The sequence below is a fragment of the Myodes glareolus genome, chromosome 17 (genome assembly GCF_982192425.1).
Source record: "Myodes glareolus chromosome 17, mMyoGla1.1, whole genome shotgun sequence".
Lineage (NCBI taxonomy): Eukaryota > Metazoa > Chordata > Mammalia > Rodentia > Cricetidae > Myodes > Myodes glareolus.
This window is the reverse complement of record NC_142042.1, coordinates 64,700,269-64,716,181: the sequence shown is the minus strand read 5'-3', so window position 1 is coordinate 64,716,181 and position 15,913 is coordinate 64,700,269. Positions and strand designations below refer to the sequence as shown.

Sequence of the window (15,913 nt, the reverse complement as noted above, 5' to 3'; positions counted from 1 at the left end):
AACAAAAAACAAAACAAACCATGTGTCCATATGTGTGTGGACTTACATCTGGATTTTTAACTCATTGCCATTAATTTATGTCTGTTTTTTACCTTTAATATTTTAATTTCTCTAAAATTTAACATAAAAACTTTTTCCAGATTTCTCACATTGCTCTAGTGTTTATAAATAGCTTTCCTTTTATTTTTAAAAAGGAAAACAAACTATCTTCTTTATTTTACATACTAATCCCAGTTTCCACTCCCTCCTCTATTCCCATTTCCTCCACTCCCCCCATACCATCCTCCATTCACTACTCAGAGAGGGTAAAATACATTGCTTTGGGGAAGGTTCATGGCCTTCCCTAATATATCTAGGCTGAGCAAGGTATCCAACCAAAGAGAATAGGTTTTCCAAAAGCCAGTACAAGCAGTACAGATAAATTCTGGTGCCAATTCCAGTGGCCCCTCAGTCTGCTCCAGCCAAACTTCTGTCAGCCACGTTCAGAGGGACTAGTTTAGTCCTATGCTGGTTTCTTCCCTGTTGGGCTGGAGTTGGTGAGTTCCCATTAGCTCAGGTAGACTGTTTCAGTGGGTGTCCCCATCATGGTCTTGACTTCTTTGCTCACATTCTCCCTCACTTCACTGGACTCCTCCCATTCTTCAGCTGGACTTTGGGAGCTCAGCCCTGTGTTCTGATATGGGTCTCTGCCTCTGTTTCCATCAGTTGCGGGAAGAAGGTTTTATGGCAACATTTACAATATTTATCAATCTGACTACAGGACAAGGCCAGTTTGGGCCCCCTCTTCTATATTGCTTAGGGTCTTAGCTGGGGTCATCCTTGTGGATTCCTGGGAATTTCTTTAGTGTCAGGTTTCTTGCTCGCTCCATAATGACTCCCTCAATCAAAATATCTCTTTCCTTGCTCTTATCTCTGTCCTTCCTCCATTTCGACTATTCCATTCCGTCAAGTTCTCCTACTCCCTCCCATTCTCTCTTCCTTTTCCCCTTCTTCCCTCCCTTCTCCCACCACCCCCAAGCTCCCAATTTTGTCAAGAGATCTTTTCTATTTCCCCTTTTAAGGTAGATCTATATGTTTTTCTTAGGGTTCACCTTGTTACTTAGCTTCTCTAGGGTCATGGACTATAGGCTTTTTATTCTTTGCTTTACACCTAGTATCCACTTATAGATCCATATCTATCCCCATGCAGAAAATTCAAGTCCAAATGGATTAAAGACCTCAATATAAATCTGACCACACTGAACCTGATAGAAGAGAAAGTAGGAAGAAGTAGCTTTCAATGCATGGGCATAGGAGACCTCTTCCGAAATGTAACATCAGTAGCTCAGACACTGAGAGCAGCAATAAGTAAAGGGAACCTCCTGAAACTGAGTAGCTTCTATAAAGCTAAGGACACAGTCAATAAGACAAAAAAGCAGCCTGCTGAATGGGAAAAGATCTTCACTACATCAGATAGGAGACTGATTTCCAAAATATATAAAGAACTCAAGAAATTAGGCATCAAAATTCCAAATAATCCAATTAAAAATGGGATACAGATCTAAACAGAGAATTCTCAGCAGAAGAATCAGATGGCTGAAAGACACTTAAGGAAATGTTCAACATCCTTAGCCAACAGGGAAATGCAAATCGAAATGACTCTGAGATAACATCTTACTCCAGTCAGAATGGCTAAGATCAAAAACACCAGTAACAGCCTATGCTGGAGAGGGTGCGGAGTAAGGGGAACACTCCTCCACTGCTGGTGGGAATTCAAACTTGTACAGCCACTCTGGAAATCAGTATGGCAGTTTCTCAGAAAATTTGGAAGCAACCTACCTCAGGACCCAATAATACCCAAAGGATGCTCAATTGTACTGCAAGGACATCTGTTCAACTATGTTCATAGCAGCATTATTTGTAATAGCCAGAATCTGAAAACAACCTAGATACTTCTCAACCAAAGAATGGATAAAGAAAATGTGGTAAATTTACACAATGAAGTACTACTCAGGGGTAAAAAACAATGATATCTTGAAATTTGCATGAAAATGGATGGAAAAAAACCATTCTGACTGAGGTAATCCAGACCCAGAAAGATTATTTATGTCTGCTTTTAATGCCAAAATTATGCTGTTGTTACTGCTATAGATCTGTAGGACAACAAGAGATTGGAGATGGTGGTACTTCCAGCAGCTTTTTCACCAATCAGTATTTTTTAGCTATGTATTGTTTTTATTTGTTTGTTTATTTTAGTTTATGTTTCCATATGAAACTGTGGGTTGTCCTTCAATTTCTTTGAAGAATTGTGTTGATATTTTGGTCAAGATTACATAGAATCTGTATATTGCTTTTGGTAGGATAACCATTTTCACTGTATTAGTCCTAGTGCTCTATGAACAAGAGATATCTTTCCACCCTATGATGTCTTCTTCATTGTCTTTCTATAACATCTTAACGTTTTCATCGTGTAATTCTTTCACTTGCTTGGTTAGATTTATCCCAAGGTATTTTTAGGCCATTGAGAAAGGTGTCATTTCCTGATTTACCTTTCTGTGTATAAGGTTAGTTGAGTTTTCTACATTAACTGTACTCTACCATTTTGATGAACATGTTTATTGCTGTAGAAGTTTCCTGGTAGAGTTTAGGGTCTTTAATGCATAAAATCATGTTGCCTGAAGAGAAAAATACTCTCTCTCTCTCTCTCTCTCTCTCTCTCTCTCTCTCTCTCTGTGTGTGTGTGTGTGTATGTGTGTGTGTGTGTGTATGTGTGTATCCTTGATCTCCCTGAGGTGTCTAATTGTTCTAGCTAAGGAAGTATTATACTGAATAGGTATGGAGAGAATGAACACCCTTGTTTCATTCCTGATTTTAGTGGATATATTTTTGGTTTGTCTCCATATAGGTTGATGTTGGTTGTGGGCTTACTGTAAATAGCATATATTATTTGAGTTATGTCCTTTGTATTTCTAGCCTCTTCAAGGTTTTTGGTTTTTTGTTTGTTTTGGGGGTGTTTTGTTTTGTACAGGGGTCTTCTGTGTAATCTTGACTGTTCTGTAACTCACTCTGTAGACCAGACTAGTCTTCTAGTCTTGAATTCAGAGATCCAGCTCTCTCTACCTCCTGAGTGCTGGGATTAAAACTGTGTGCCACCATTGCCCAACTGTCTTTTCAGGATTTTTATCATGAAGAGGTGTTAGATTTCATTAAAGGCCTTTTGCACATCTAATGAAATTATCATGTGGTTTTATCTTTTAGTTGGTTTATATGGTATATTATATTAATTCATCTAAATATATTGAACCATCCACACATCTCTGGGATGAAGCCTATTTAATCATGGTAGGCAATATTTTTTTATGTGTTCTTGTATTTGGTTTGTAAGTATTTTGTTGAGAATTTTGCATCTATTTTCAAGAGGGAAATTGTAATTTTCTTTCTTTGTTAGATGTTTATGTGATTTAGGTATCAGGAAAACTGTGGCCTTGTAAAAAGAATTGGTCAATGTTTCCTCTGTTTCTATTGTGTGGAATAATTTGAGGAATATTGGTGTTAATTCTTCTTTGACTATCTGGAAGAATTCTGTGCTGACACTATCTGGCCCTGGACTTTTGTTCACAATGGGAGACTTTTAATTATTGTTTCTATTTCACTAAGGGTTAGGTTACGGGTATGTTTACAATGTTTATCTGATTTTTATTTAATTTGGTAGATGGTATATATCAGGAAATTTTTCTATTTCTCTTAGCCTTTCCAATTTGGTGGAGTACAGATTTTTAAGTATGTGCTTAGGTTACTCTGGATTCCCTCAGTTTCTGTTGTTGCATCTCCTTTTTCCTTTCTAATTTTATTCATTTGGATATTATTTCTCTGTTAATTAATTAGCTAGTTAATTAATTAAATTAATTTGGCTAAGGATTTATTGAGCTTATTGATTTTCTCAAGAACCAACTTCTTATTTCATTAAATTCTTTGTATTTTTTAATATTTCTATTTTATTGATTTTAGTCCTGAGTTTATTTTATACTACATTTAGGTGTTATTTCTTCTTTTTGTTCTAGAACTTTCCGGTATGCCACTAAGTTATTAACTTGATATCTTCGTTTTTATGGGCATTTAGTGACATGAACTTACATCTTAGAATTACATTTATTGTGTTCAGAAGGTTTGGATATCTTGTTCTGATTTTCATTCAATTCTAATCATTTTTTCATTTCTTTCATGACCCATTTTTCATTCAGTAGTGAGTTGTTCAGTTTCCCTGAGTTGTAAACTTTCTGTTGTTGATATCCAGTTTTAATCCATGGTGATCAGATAGGATGCTGGGCATTATTTCAATTTATGTATCTATTGAGACTTGCTCTGTGTCCAAGTGTGTGGTCAACTTTGGAGCTTCTGAAAAGGTGGTATATTTTTATGTATGGGTAAAATGCTCTGAGAATATCTGCTGGGTCCATTTGATTTATGATATGACATTGCTCCAGCATTTTTCTGTTTACTTTGGTCTGGATGATCTGTCTATTGGTGAGAGTTGGGTATTTAAGTCACCCACTATCATGGTGTGAGGGTCAACACGGAATTTTAGCTGCAGTGGTGTTTCTTTTATGAAGTTGGGTGCCATTGTGTTTGGTGAATAAATATTTAGAATTGCAATATCCTTTCGGTGGGGATTTTTTTCCTTTGATGAATATGCAATGTCCTTTCCTCTTTCCTGATTATCTTGGATTGGAAGTCTATTTTATTAGATATTAAAATGGCCACACCAGCTTGCTTTTTGCATCTATTTGCGTGGAATATTCTTTTTCATCCTTTTTAGTGTGATATCTACCTATGATGATAAGGTATATTTCTTGGATTCAACAGAAGGATGGATCCTGTTTTCAAATACAATCTGTTAGTCTGTGTCTCTTTACTGTGGACTTGAAACCAGTGATGTTGATAGATATCAATGAGCAGTGTTTGCTGATTCCTTTTATTTTGTTGCTATGGTATGGGTTTCGTCCCCTCTTTGGATTTGCTGGTCTGGGATTATTTATTCCTTGTGTTTTCTTGGGTACTGTTAACCTCTTTAGGTTGAAGTTTTTCTTCTATTACTTTCTGTAGAGCTGGCTTTGTAGTTAGATACTGCTTACATTTGGTTGCATCATGGTATGTTTTTCTTTCTCCACCTCTTGTGGTTGAAAGTTTTGCTGGGTGTAGCAGTCTGGACTAACAATTGTTTTCTCTCTTAGATTTGTAGAACATCCATCCAGGCCCTTCTGGCTTTTTGACTTCCCATTGAGAATCCAGGTGTTATTTTAGTGGTTTGCCTTTTTATATCACTTGGTTTTTTTCTCTTGCAGTTTTTAATATTATTTTACTTAATATTTATTATGTGTCATGGAGAATTTGTTTTCTATTGCAGTCTATTTAGTGTTTTGTGTGGTTCTTGAACACTAGTAGTTACCTCCTTATTTTGGCTAGTAAAATTTTCTTCTATGGTTTTGTGGAAAATAATTTCTGTACCTTGTGCCTGGGTTTCTTCTCATTCTTCTGTTAGTATTATTTGTAGATTTTTCTCTTTTAGTAGTATCCAAGATTTCCTGGATCTTTTGTACCTGGATTTTTAAAGGTCTGACATTTTCTCTGACTGAGATCTCCATTTCTTTTATTGTGTCTTTACTGTTAACACTGTCTCTCCGTCTCTTGTCCTCTGTTGGTCAGGCTTACTGCCGAGGTTTCTGTTTGACTTCCTAAATTCTTCATTTCCAGTTTATTTCAGTTTGAGTTTCCTTTAGTGATTCTGTTTCTACTTTCCTATCTTGAAGTATTAACATCTATTAATTCCAGTGCTTGTGTTCTCACAGAATTCATTAATGAATTTTTTTATGTTCTCTTTGAGGTCGTTCAGAATGCTCACAAGTATTTTGAAGTTCTTGTGTACTCCACAGTTCAACACAGTTCTCTGGCTGTGTTGCGTCCCTCAGGGTCTACTGTGGCAGGGTTGCTGGGTTCTGGGGCAGATGTACTGTCATGGTGTTAATGATTATGCTTTTGTGCTTGTCCCTAGGTATCTGGGATTGTGATGATTGTGATTGTAGGTGTTGATATCTGGGTGTGTTTTTGTTGGGTGAGTTTTGCATTCTTTAGTTTCTGTTTCCCTCTCTGGATCTTCAGAACATGTGGTGGCTGTGGGTTGTCTGTTAGGGAGTGTTTCTGAGTCCCTGTAGGTGTGGCCATGGGTGTTATATGTAGAATGTGTTTCTTAGGTTTTAGAGGTCTACATGAATGAATAGTGAATAGCTAGAAATGGCCAGAAAAGGGGGGGGGGTGTTGAAAGCGTCCACAAGGTTGAGGAAAGCTGTGTCTGCTGTGGGGTATGGCAGAGTCCCCAGGTGGTGGAATCAGAGAGAAGAAACAGCTACAGGGCTGAATATGAGACTGGGAAATTTGTAATGGAGGACAGGAGGGAGTGTGAAGATTACCTGCCTGATCCTCAGGCCAGAGTGGCCAGTGTTCCCAGGTAGAGAGTGTCTCTGGGTATTGACAGCATTGGGGTGAAGGAGGACGGCTGGGTTCACCAGAAGGTTCTTTGTTATGTTTTTTTATCTTTACAGAAGCCACATTATTTCCTTTGAGGTAAGTATTTTGTTAGACATTTTACCTAATTTTAAATATTACTATGATTTTTGGTGTTCATAGATAAAATGTCTTCTGCTATGTGCTATAAACCTTTATTCTGCTAGTTTTCATTTAGATCGAACACATTAATTTTCATTAAAACACATTTAAGAGTTAGATTTTAATATTTGTGTCTTAATCACAAATGGATCCCTATTTTGAAACTAGAAAATTATTCTAAGAATTTTTTAAGGAATAATATTTTTGATATTTTAATCTTCCATAAACCTACCTTAGTTCAGGAGAGTTTTCTCTCTTTCTTTTTAGCACGATGTTTCTAAACTCACTATTGTTACCTACTGTGACAACATTATTGATGGAATAACAGAGCTTTTCTTCACAGATTTAAGTGTGTGTGTGTGTGTGTGTGTGTGTGTGTGTGTGTGTGTGTGTATGTGTGGTATGGTCTATGTAGAGCTAGATTCAGATCCTAAACTTCCTCATGTGTTATTCCACATGTCTGTATGTTCATGGTCCAGTATTCCATTGTTGAACTACAATAACTTTATAACACATTGACATGTCTGGTAGAGCTCACTCCTTCTCATGGTTCTAATATTTAAGAATTTGCCCTAATATTTTAAATTTTCAGTTATGTGCTTCTTGTGGTTTTATTGAATTCTAATAAATGAACATTGAGAATACAGCTCAATGACCTAACGTATCTGCGTGGCTGCCATCTCAGCCAAAATAGAATATGACTTCAGATGACTTCTGATGACTTCTGATGAGCCCAGAATGCATCAGCAAGGGTGTAATCTCTAAGGTGGCTGAAAGTGTCAGGCCTACTTAGGGAACCTCCGTGAAGAGGGAATTTGGCTCCTTGTCAGACCCAGAGACTCTTTCCTCTCCTTCAATGGTTTTCACTGTCCAAAGAGATGGATTTTATTCATCTGGAAAGTCCAGAAGCACTGGTGGTCTCATGTCTGTCATGGACCCTTCCCATAGGCCTTTCATTTGGGGGATGTGTGGTTTCCTGGGGAAGACACTTCAGGTGAGAATTTAAACTCGATTTGTATCTCGGCCAAAGTGCCTGGCTATTCTACGTGCTGCTGCTTTATAGATATTGTAGAAAGACTGGCTTGGGTAGGCAACTGTGTTTTTATATGGCTTTCATTTAACAATCAAAGGAAACACAAATGCGCTTGCTATGCAGAATACCTTTTTCACAAGTGCCCTGGTCATTCTTCCTTTTTCCTTGGGTACAGCTATTCGTTTGTTCTGGAGTCAGACAAGTCCTTACTTCTCGGTTATTATCGCCAGCATCAGAACAGGTTTAAGGCCATGCCTAGTTCTCCATACTGTGAACAGTCTGTGTACATTGTCTAAATTTGCCTCAGCCTGGGCTCCGTGAGAGGCCCATTACAGCATGGCAGATCCCCAGTGTCTCTCCAGGGGAATTAGAACCACTACCAGAGCTTGGGGCTTTGACTCAAATCCTCAGCGTCCCTCTGCTGGTTTTAGTATGTATCCTCTCCATCATAATGCCAAGCCTCCCAGACATTCCCCGATTCAACTCTGGCTTCCATTCTGAAGAGTCTATAGGCACATTAGTTCCCAGGGGTAGCCACAGCTGCTCTATTTTTCCTTGGGTGAAAACCTCATCAGTAGCAGCAAGTCAGGAACCCTTCAGGGTAATGATTCTGAGAAAGAATTTTCGAGTGATTATTGACTGGTTAAGGATGTTGCAAAACTTAAGGCTTAGCTGTGCTGCCTCCTGGTGGAAAATGTGATTCTTGCAAGTCCTGAAGGGTAACAGTCCACTTTTAATAGATGTTATCTGACAAATGAATTTCAAAAGTCTCTGTGTCGTTGTATTGTACATATACTAATGTGTTTTCAATGAATATTATCTCAGTGCCAGACACATTTGTCCATATGTACTCTATGCTAAACAACAGAATTCTGATAAATGTTTCTTCTTTACATAAGAGCGATGTTAAGCGTTCTGGATAGAGGGTTCTGCAAGAACACTGTACAAAAAGAAATCGGAAGCAGGCAGCTAGAAGTGAGTAGGCCATCTGATGGTCAATCTCCAAGCCATAGAGTCAATATGAGATTGGTGTGTTTCCTTTCATCCCCAAGGTGAGGGTGACCTTTACACAGTACATAAGTACTGCACAGGTTCTAAATATACCCTGTTGGCCACTTCTATGGAGGAAGTGTCCATCTGGGACTGTGGCACCTCCACAAGCCTCCTTGCTCTGAAGGCCTGTGTCTCCACTGTTACCTGAACTTTATACTCAGACATCACTGTTGGGATGTCTTCTCTCTGCCATGCTCTTGGAAGGCCAACTTTGTGTTTGCCTAAAACTCTTGATCCTCCTGGGGTCTTGCTAAACCAATGGTGTCTGTGCTTGGTGCTGGATGAGACACATCTTTCAGGGATGCGTGAGCCCTCCCACGCCTATCTTTTGGCTATTATTCTCCCTTGGCCTTTTTCTCGTAGCTTTCAGTTATTCTTGTTTTTCCTGTTCTTAGCAGAATTCATTCATTAAAATTCCTGTTAAACTGCATACGTGATTTCTACATCTCAGTTGAACGCACTGCATAAACACCTATACCCATAACTCTTAAGACTCCAGTCAAGAGTTTGGTGGGTTCTATATTTAAATTCAAGTTACCTCATTAACTTACAACTTTTAGTAAAATTTAAATTTATTGAAAATATTTTATATCATGCAGCATTTTACAATTTAGAAGCAATCTTTTATTGCATTATCTCATTTGATCTTCAAGATAAATCAATGCAGTATACATTTTTGCTGTGGATGTTGTTTCTGTTCTCAAAAGTCGAAGTGAGATGCTGAATGCCTCCCTGTTTAGCTTGGAAATGAGAGAACATCCTCCTGCCTATCATGTGATCTCACTACTGCCCTCTTGTGGTCTGGTGCTTGTTATACTTAATGTTTTCTAAACAGCATTGCTGGCCCCTAGGGCCTACTGAAGGTCTAGCTCATTACAGGCACTTTCATCCCCAAAGAAACTCTATATAAAACTGAAGGTAGACCAAAATGACCCAGAGGAATTATTTCTAGTTTTTCCATCCTTCAATTCTTTTGTTTTCTATTATACTGTACTTAAAATTAGAATAAAACCTGTGTAGAATTATTAAGAACTAAAAGTACATGTCCTTTCTTGCTGAGAGAAATTGGATTTTATTTTCTGGAAAAATGGTTTCTAAAATCTTTTATGCATATCATTTTAAGTTTTAATTCTTAATAGAAGAATGCTTTTGTTTTTAAAAGAAATATGAACAAAATATTTTGACATTAAAGTTTTTTTAATTTAATGAAGAATTTTTTCTTTGACACATCAGAATTGAATAAATTTGTTTTGGAACAATGGAATACTTAAAATATTGAATATATTACAAGCTTTCGGCAATATTAAAAATTAAAGAAATGATACTAATGAAGATTTCCTATCTATTAGATAATATACATCAAGCTGACTATTATCTATAAATTTTGATTTCCCAAGTTAAAAGTTGTGTTCTCTGGGATCAGATAATCTGTTAGTGCCTTCCTAGTTTTCTGATTATGTATCTTATTTTCTCAACTATATATGCTAATGAAAAACATGACATGTACAATTTACTGGCCACAATGACACTTGCATTTTCTACTAGGTTTGTGACTAAAATTATCACTTGTATGGAAATCGTTGGTGTGTGGAGAATCTCTCGTATATCCCTCACCAACCTTATGAACCCCAGCCTGCCTCAGGCCTGAGGCTCAGAAACCACCCCAGAGGGTGGGTGGGACACCGCTGTGGCCTGTGGATCACTGTTGGGTTGGAAGGAACAGTGCTTTGAGAGCATTTTCCTAAACCATGACATCTGTCCCCTTAAATGGAAAAGGAAAAGAAACTAAAATGTGTGGGCAGCCACACCAGGGCCTCACGGGTGTCTTTCTACCTGGCTTTGTACAGTTCCTCACTGATTCTGGTTCCTGTGTGGAGACATGCCGTGGGGGCTTAGTTACTGAGAACTATGGATGCCCCTGGGCCACACCTTCTTGGGCATCACACTCTCCCACCGAGAGTCTGGGCAGCAGAATGTCCCGTGTGCAGGAGTACTGCTCAGCCATGCTGGGACCTGAAGCAGCAGTGCTGAAGGATCGGGCTGTTTGTGTTCTGGAAATATCCTTCAACATCTTCCCTCAAGATCTGTCCCTCACACAACCCTCCCGACAGCTCAGGCTCTGGATCTATCTGGAAGGAAATTTCCTGCCTGATGGCTTCATTGTGGAGTCTATTGTTCTTTTTAAAAATTAATGATGATATGATGGCCCGGGCGGCCTGCAAGCCAGGCAGAAGCTGCCGCCGGAGCAGTACAGGGTCCCTGGGCAAGCGGCAGAGTCAGGGGGCTGGATACGGTGAGCGGCAAAGTAAATGGACATAAGGCTATACATAAAGCTAGACATTTATTACTTAAAGAAAGAAAAAGCATAGACAAACATAGAGAAAACAAAGACATACATACATACACACATGCACCCCCACACACACACATGAGAGAGAGAGAGAAGATGGCGGCGGGGGGAGGTCAAAAGTGGCTGGGATGGGCGTGGTTAGTTCTTAAAGTGTCCCAATGGAATAACATTCCCGGATCCTTTTTATAATAAAAAGTAGAAAGTTAGACATTACAGGTTGAAGGAATTGGGACGGCGAATTTTCAAGACTGCTTCCGGCTGATTTGTGGGCGTCGTCTTTGGGGGGGGGTGTGGGGGTAAGGGAGACCTGAGAGAAGCTGGGTGTTGGACACATTCTTGGCATAGCTGGTCTCTGCTCCCGACAGGACAGGTGTCTGTGGCATGGAAATGTTTCTTGTACCTGGTTAGGGTGTTGGCAGAACAGAGGACAAAGTTAAATTGAGAAAAAATTTTTAGGACCAGGGAATTGAGAGGTTTGTATCTGACCTGTTTATGATGGGTTTTTAAATTTGGCTCCCTGGAACTCTATTGTATTAAGAACTCCTTGGGTTTGTAAAAACAGAAATTATAATGAAAAGTATTTTTATTTGGTGAGACAACCTGGAAAAACCTCTCAGCTATCAGACTGTCAGAGATCTTTGAGAAGGATAAGATTTTACTTGAGTTACTGATTAAAAAATGACAGAGAACTTACTTGGTTGGCACCTAGAGCTACTCTTTGGTCCTCCCTGGTTGCTGAAGGTTGCATTTGACCTTTGTTGTTTAATGTAGAGCTGCCAGGCTTTTGAAGACTCTGTGGACCAAGAAATCTTTAGGAAGACAGGTCTACCTTACCTGCGCAGCTAGACTGTCGATTCCAGTGATCCTGTCCACGTTTGGAGGTCTCCAGTTTAGGTGATAGGCAGTTTTTGCCCAATGGTCAGCGCTAGGCAGTCGAAGCAAACTGCAGATGGACATTGGTCAGTGACGTGACCGTCTGTCTTTTGTCTTCTTGGAGGAAATAGAGTGCTTGCTAGGAGCCAACCTGTCTCTTTTGGTTATGAAAAGCTTTTTAAATAATTAAACATTTAAATATCGCATTCCCCAGATCTCTGAGCAGTTGAGGGCTGATTATTAGGTGTAGCTGCAGTATAGAATCTGTCTGGAAGATTGGGTTTGAGTTTGACTGTATTGACTCTTAATAGGTAAGATCCACATTTGTAAAAGGACAGACAGAAAGAAAAAAAACTGTTTGTAACATTAAGATTAGTGGCAGAACTGACAATGGGAAAAAAATAGCTTAAAAGTACATACCAGTTTATGATTTTGTAGTCTGAAACGAGATGAAATGAACAATCATTATACATAGAGAACAGGAATTAGGCAAAGTGTATGTTTCTGATGGGCCCTATCAGAAAGCACGTCACTATGCAAAACACCTGTAATTACAGCTAAGGAGAAATTTCGTGAACACTGAGGAGGGGGAGGGGAAAGTGGGACATACATAACAGTGGGAGGGCCTGGTCTCGTGATCTGGCTCTCAGTGAATCTAGCGATAAAGTCACCTGACCCCAATGAACATGGCGGCGGCCACGTGTTGTGACTTGAATGGAAAGACCATGGGAATTTTAAAAGCCTGGGGCCGCCTGGTTGTTATCCAGAGTCTGAATCATGAAAAACCTGCATAAACAGACAATTTAAGGCATATTTAGGCTGGTACAACTTGCTTTCCCAGGTCAAGACCGTGAAAAACCCGCAAAAAACCGTGGCATCTCGAGCCTATAGGGAACGGCTCCCCGTTTAGGTGAGATGCAAATCAACCACCCAGGACATGTTGGGGGAGCGTCCTCCATCCACATGTGGGGAGTATAGGCCGAACTGGATCAGCCAATTACGTCCGTGAGAAAGGTTGGAAGGAAGAAAAGACTGAAATAAAGAGGAAGAAGCCTGGAAACCCCAGATCCCCAGGTTGGGGAATGCACGGGCTTAACAGAGGACACAAGCCATAATGGATGCCAGCGACGGGGCGGAGAAGTACCCCCTGAGCCCAGAAACACCGGGAGGACCGGTCAATCCCGTGTTAAAAAGGCTCAGATAAGCTGATTGGAGTGAGGAAACTTACAATTAGAAGCCGGTGCTGTTTGTAGAAATGTGGTTCAGGCAGTTGGCGGGGTTGAGAAGTCCTTGGTCGATTCAATCCCGGAAGTTGGTGGTCAGAGTCCCAGATGAAAGGTAAAGCTGGAACTCTGGCCTTTGGCGGGTGAATTTCTCGAGTCCGCGGCACCAAAATATTGTTCTTTTTAAAAAATAATGATGATATGATGGCCTGGGCAGCCTGCAAGCCAGGCAGAAGCTGCCGCCGGAGCATTACAGGGTCCCTGGGCGAGCGGCGGCTGGATACGGTGAGCGGCAAAGTAAATGGACATAAGGCTACACATAAAGCTAGACATTTATTACTTAAAGAAAGAAAAAGCATAGACAAACACAGAGAAAACAAAGACATACATACATACACACATGCACCCACACCCACCCACCCATACACACACACACACACACACACACACACACACACACGAGAGAGAGAGAGAGAGAGAGAGAGAGAGAGAGAGAGAGAAGATGGCGGCGGGGGGAGGGTCAAAAGTGGCTGGGATGGGCGTGGTTAGTTCTTAAAGTGTCCCAATGGAATAACAGAGTCTGGTTAGGGAATCAATGCAGATCAATACAGGTTGCGCTAGGAAAATCAATAAACACCAGGATGCTAAAGGTACCATCATAGACAAGCTTTATTTCTGCATACTGACAAAGCAAAGTGCTGGAAACCGGTTGTCTTTCACCGTCAGTTCTTGGCCTAGGAGCAGAGCCAATGCCAGGAGGCCCAAAGGGTCCCATTACCCATGCAACTACTTCAGGAGGGGAGGGAGGAAGACTGAGTGATGAGGAGCATCGGTTCAAGGCTGGTCAACTGCAGTTTCCAGAGCTGTGACAACAGCTAGAAGATCCTGGGGATTCGTTCTCAGGGCAGTCAGAGCGCCGAGGCTGGCGAAGGTAGAATCGAGGAAACCGGTGAGATACTAAGGAGCACCTGCCCCCGAAGCCGGAAATGCAGCAGGTGGAAACACAGCAGGAGGAGGCTGGAGGGCCTCTGGGAGGGAGGCATGGAGCAGGAGCCCGGGGACCTGGAAGGGGGCATTTGGGTGGACACTTAGGAGAGAGCTGGCACTTCTGCTTTGTTTGCTGGGAGGACATCTTGGTTGAACTCCGATTATCCTAAACGGGAACAAATGCAGACATTTTGATAAACTAGTGAACGCAAACTGTTTTGCCCTGATAATTCTGCACAGACTGAAACATTGCAACTGAATCTGTGAGTCCATAGGCTGTGTCATTGCAAGAGAGAAGCCCTGGTTTCCCAACATGGAAGAAGCCCAGAGTGGGTAAGCCAGAATTAATTAGGTAAGCCTTCTCCTCCCTGCCCTGATTCTTTTAAGACTCTAACCTCAAATGCTTGAAGCACTTGGTGGTTTTCCAAACCTTAAGTTGATTTTTCTCATATGATCTATGTTATTCATTTACCATACTTTCCGCCCAAGTGCATCGTGACATCGCCTTGCTCCACAGTCTCCCTTTGCTTTGCTTCCCTGTGTCATAGGTTCTGGCTAAGTTCTAACCTTCTGTCCTTTGTGGCTCTCTTGCCCTACAATAGCCTCCTCCCCTCCATGACTTCCCATCATTCCAATCTCTAGTTAACATTTGGCCTTTCTGGGATGGCAGTTTGATTTGTCTTCATGATTTCATATGCCTGAAATTGCCCATTAGCTCTTGCTCATTCTTCATCCTGGACTGGAGTGCCCCCTTCAGCTTGGCTGTGGCCACTCCATCCATCCCTCAAATGACCATCAGAGCAGTAAGAGGACTTACCTTGTTCTCTTAGTACCAGGCAGGCAGTGGAACTGAGGAGACCCTATGAGTAGAAGTCTTTTATACATCTACTGCTCCAGACTCAGAATTAGCCATGGATGATGTGAAAGCTGTGTGCCGATCAGGTGACTGTGATGACAGCAACCCACATGCTAGTGGCTGTCATTTTGTTACTGTGTCACTCTGGGTCACCAGCAGCTCCTCAACGGTATCTTCCCAGGGCATCTCTTCTCTCCAGAAGCCTTGGTAATATTTCCATAAAGGCAAGAAGATCATCGTTTACAAGGATGTGTGCAAGAATGAAGCTTGGAGACTCGGCTGAAGCTGTCCTTTCTGGAAGAGTCCAAAGCAAATGGGGTGGCATATCTAAAGCCAGAGATGCTGGGCTAGCTCCAAGACGGAATTTTGAAGGTTTCACCAAGTTTGGAACCAATATTAAAAGCACTTGTGACTACTAGGGAGGACTCAGTGGATTTGATTCAGATAACAAAAATGCCTGGAACATTGAACAATGAAGTGTCATCTCCTTCTGGAAACAGTGTTGGTTACTGCTGCCCCTCCACACAGGCCACAAGCACTGGCATCCAGACTGAATGAAGGAGAAGCTCAAAGTTAGTGTTTTCAAATCCTGACCACAGACTCAGACATCTTTTCTGTGTTCATGGCTCCTCTTTCCCTTTTGCTTGTCTGCATCCGCTGTAATCTACTTCCTCCTTGCTCAGGAACCTCCTTATTTCTATATGCCGTCCAACCCCGGTTGCTCTTCCTATCCCACTCCTTCAAATCCTTTTTTAACTTTCTTGCCTTTCTAGCTTGTCAGTACACAGCTGACAGAACCTCACCCTACTGCGTTTAATCGCTATCAAAATGAAAACAAAAATTAAAAAAAGCATTTTGTCAAGTTGACATTATCATAAAATTGGCTGACTTAAAATGCA

The 15,913-nt window shown here is 40.8% G+C and overlaps 1 protein-coding gene and 1 long non-coding RNA gene across 2 annotated transcripts in view; one reads left to right on the top strand and one right to left on the bottom strand.

Annotated features, from left to right (window-relative positions):
• Window positions 1-15,913, top strand: part of LOC146891301 (uncharacterized) — a 41,315-nt gene that overhangs the window by 16,143 nt on the left and 9,259 nt on the right. The gene's annotated exons all lie outside the window — the stretch shown is intronic.
• Window positions 13,823-15,110, bottom strand: Lce7a (late cornified envelope 7A). The gene is made up of 2 exons (XM_048457320.3): window positions 14,976-15,110; window positions 13,823-14,324 (listed from the first exon to the last, which is right to left on the bottom strand). Exon 2 carries the CDS (start codon window positions 14,301-14,303, stop codon window positions 14,016-14,018), a length of 288 nt encoding a protein of 95 aa, XP_048313277.3. The 5' UTR covers window positions 14,304-14,324; window positions 14,976-15,110; the 3' UTR covers window positions 13,823-14,015.

Bases quoted from the DNA above. Each gene is read 5' to 3' on its own strand.
- Lce7a (XM_048457320.3), bottom strand. From the start codon at position 14,303: ATGTCCTCCCAGCAAACAAAGCAGAAGTGCCAGCTCTCTCCTAAGTGT.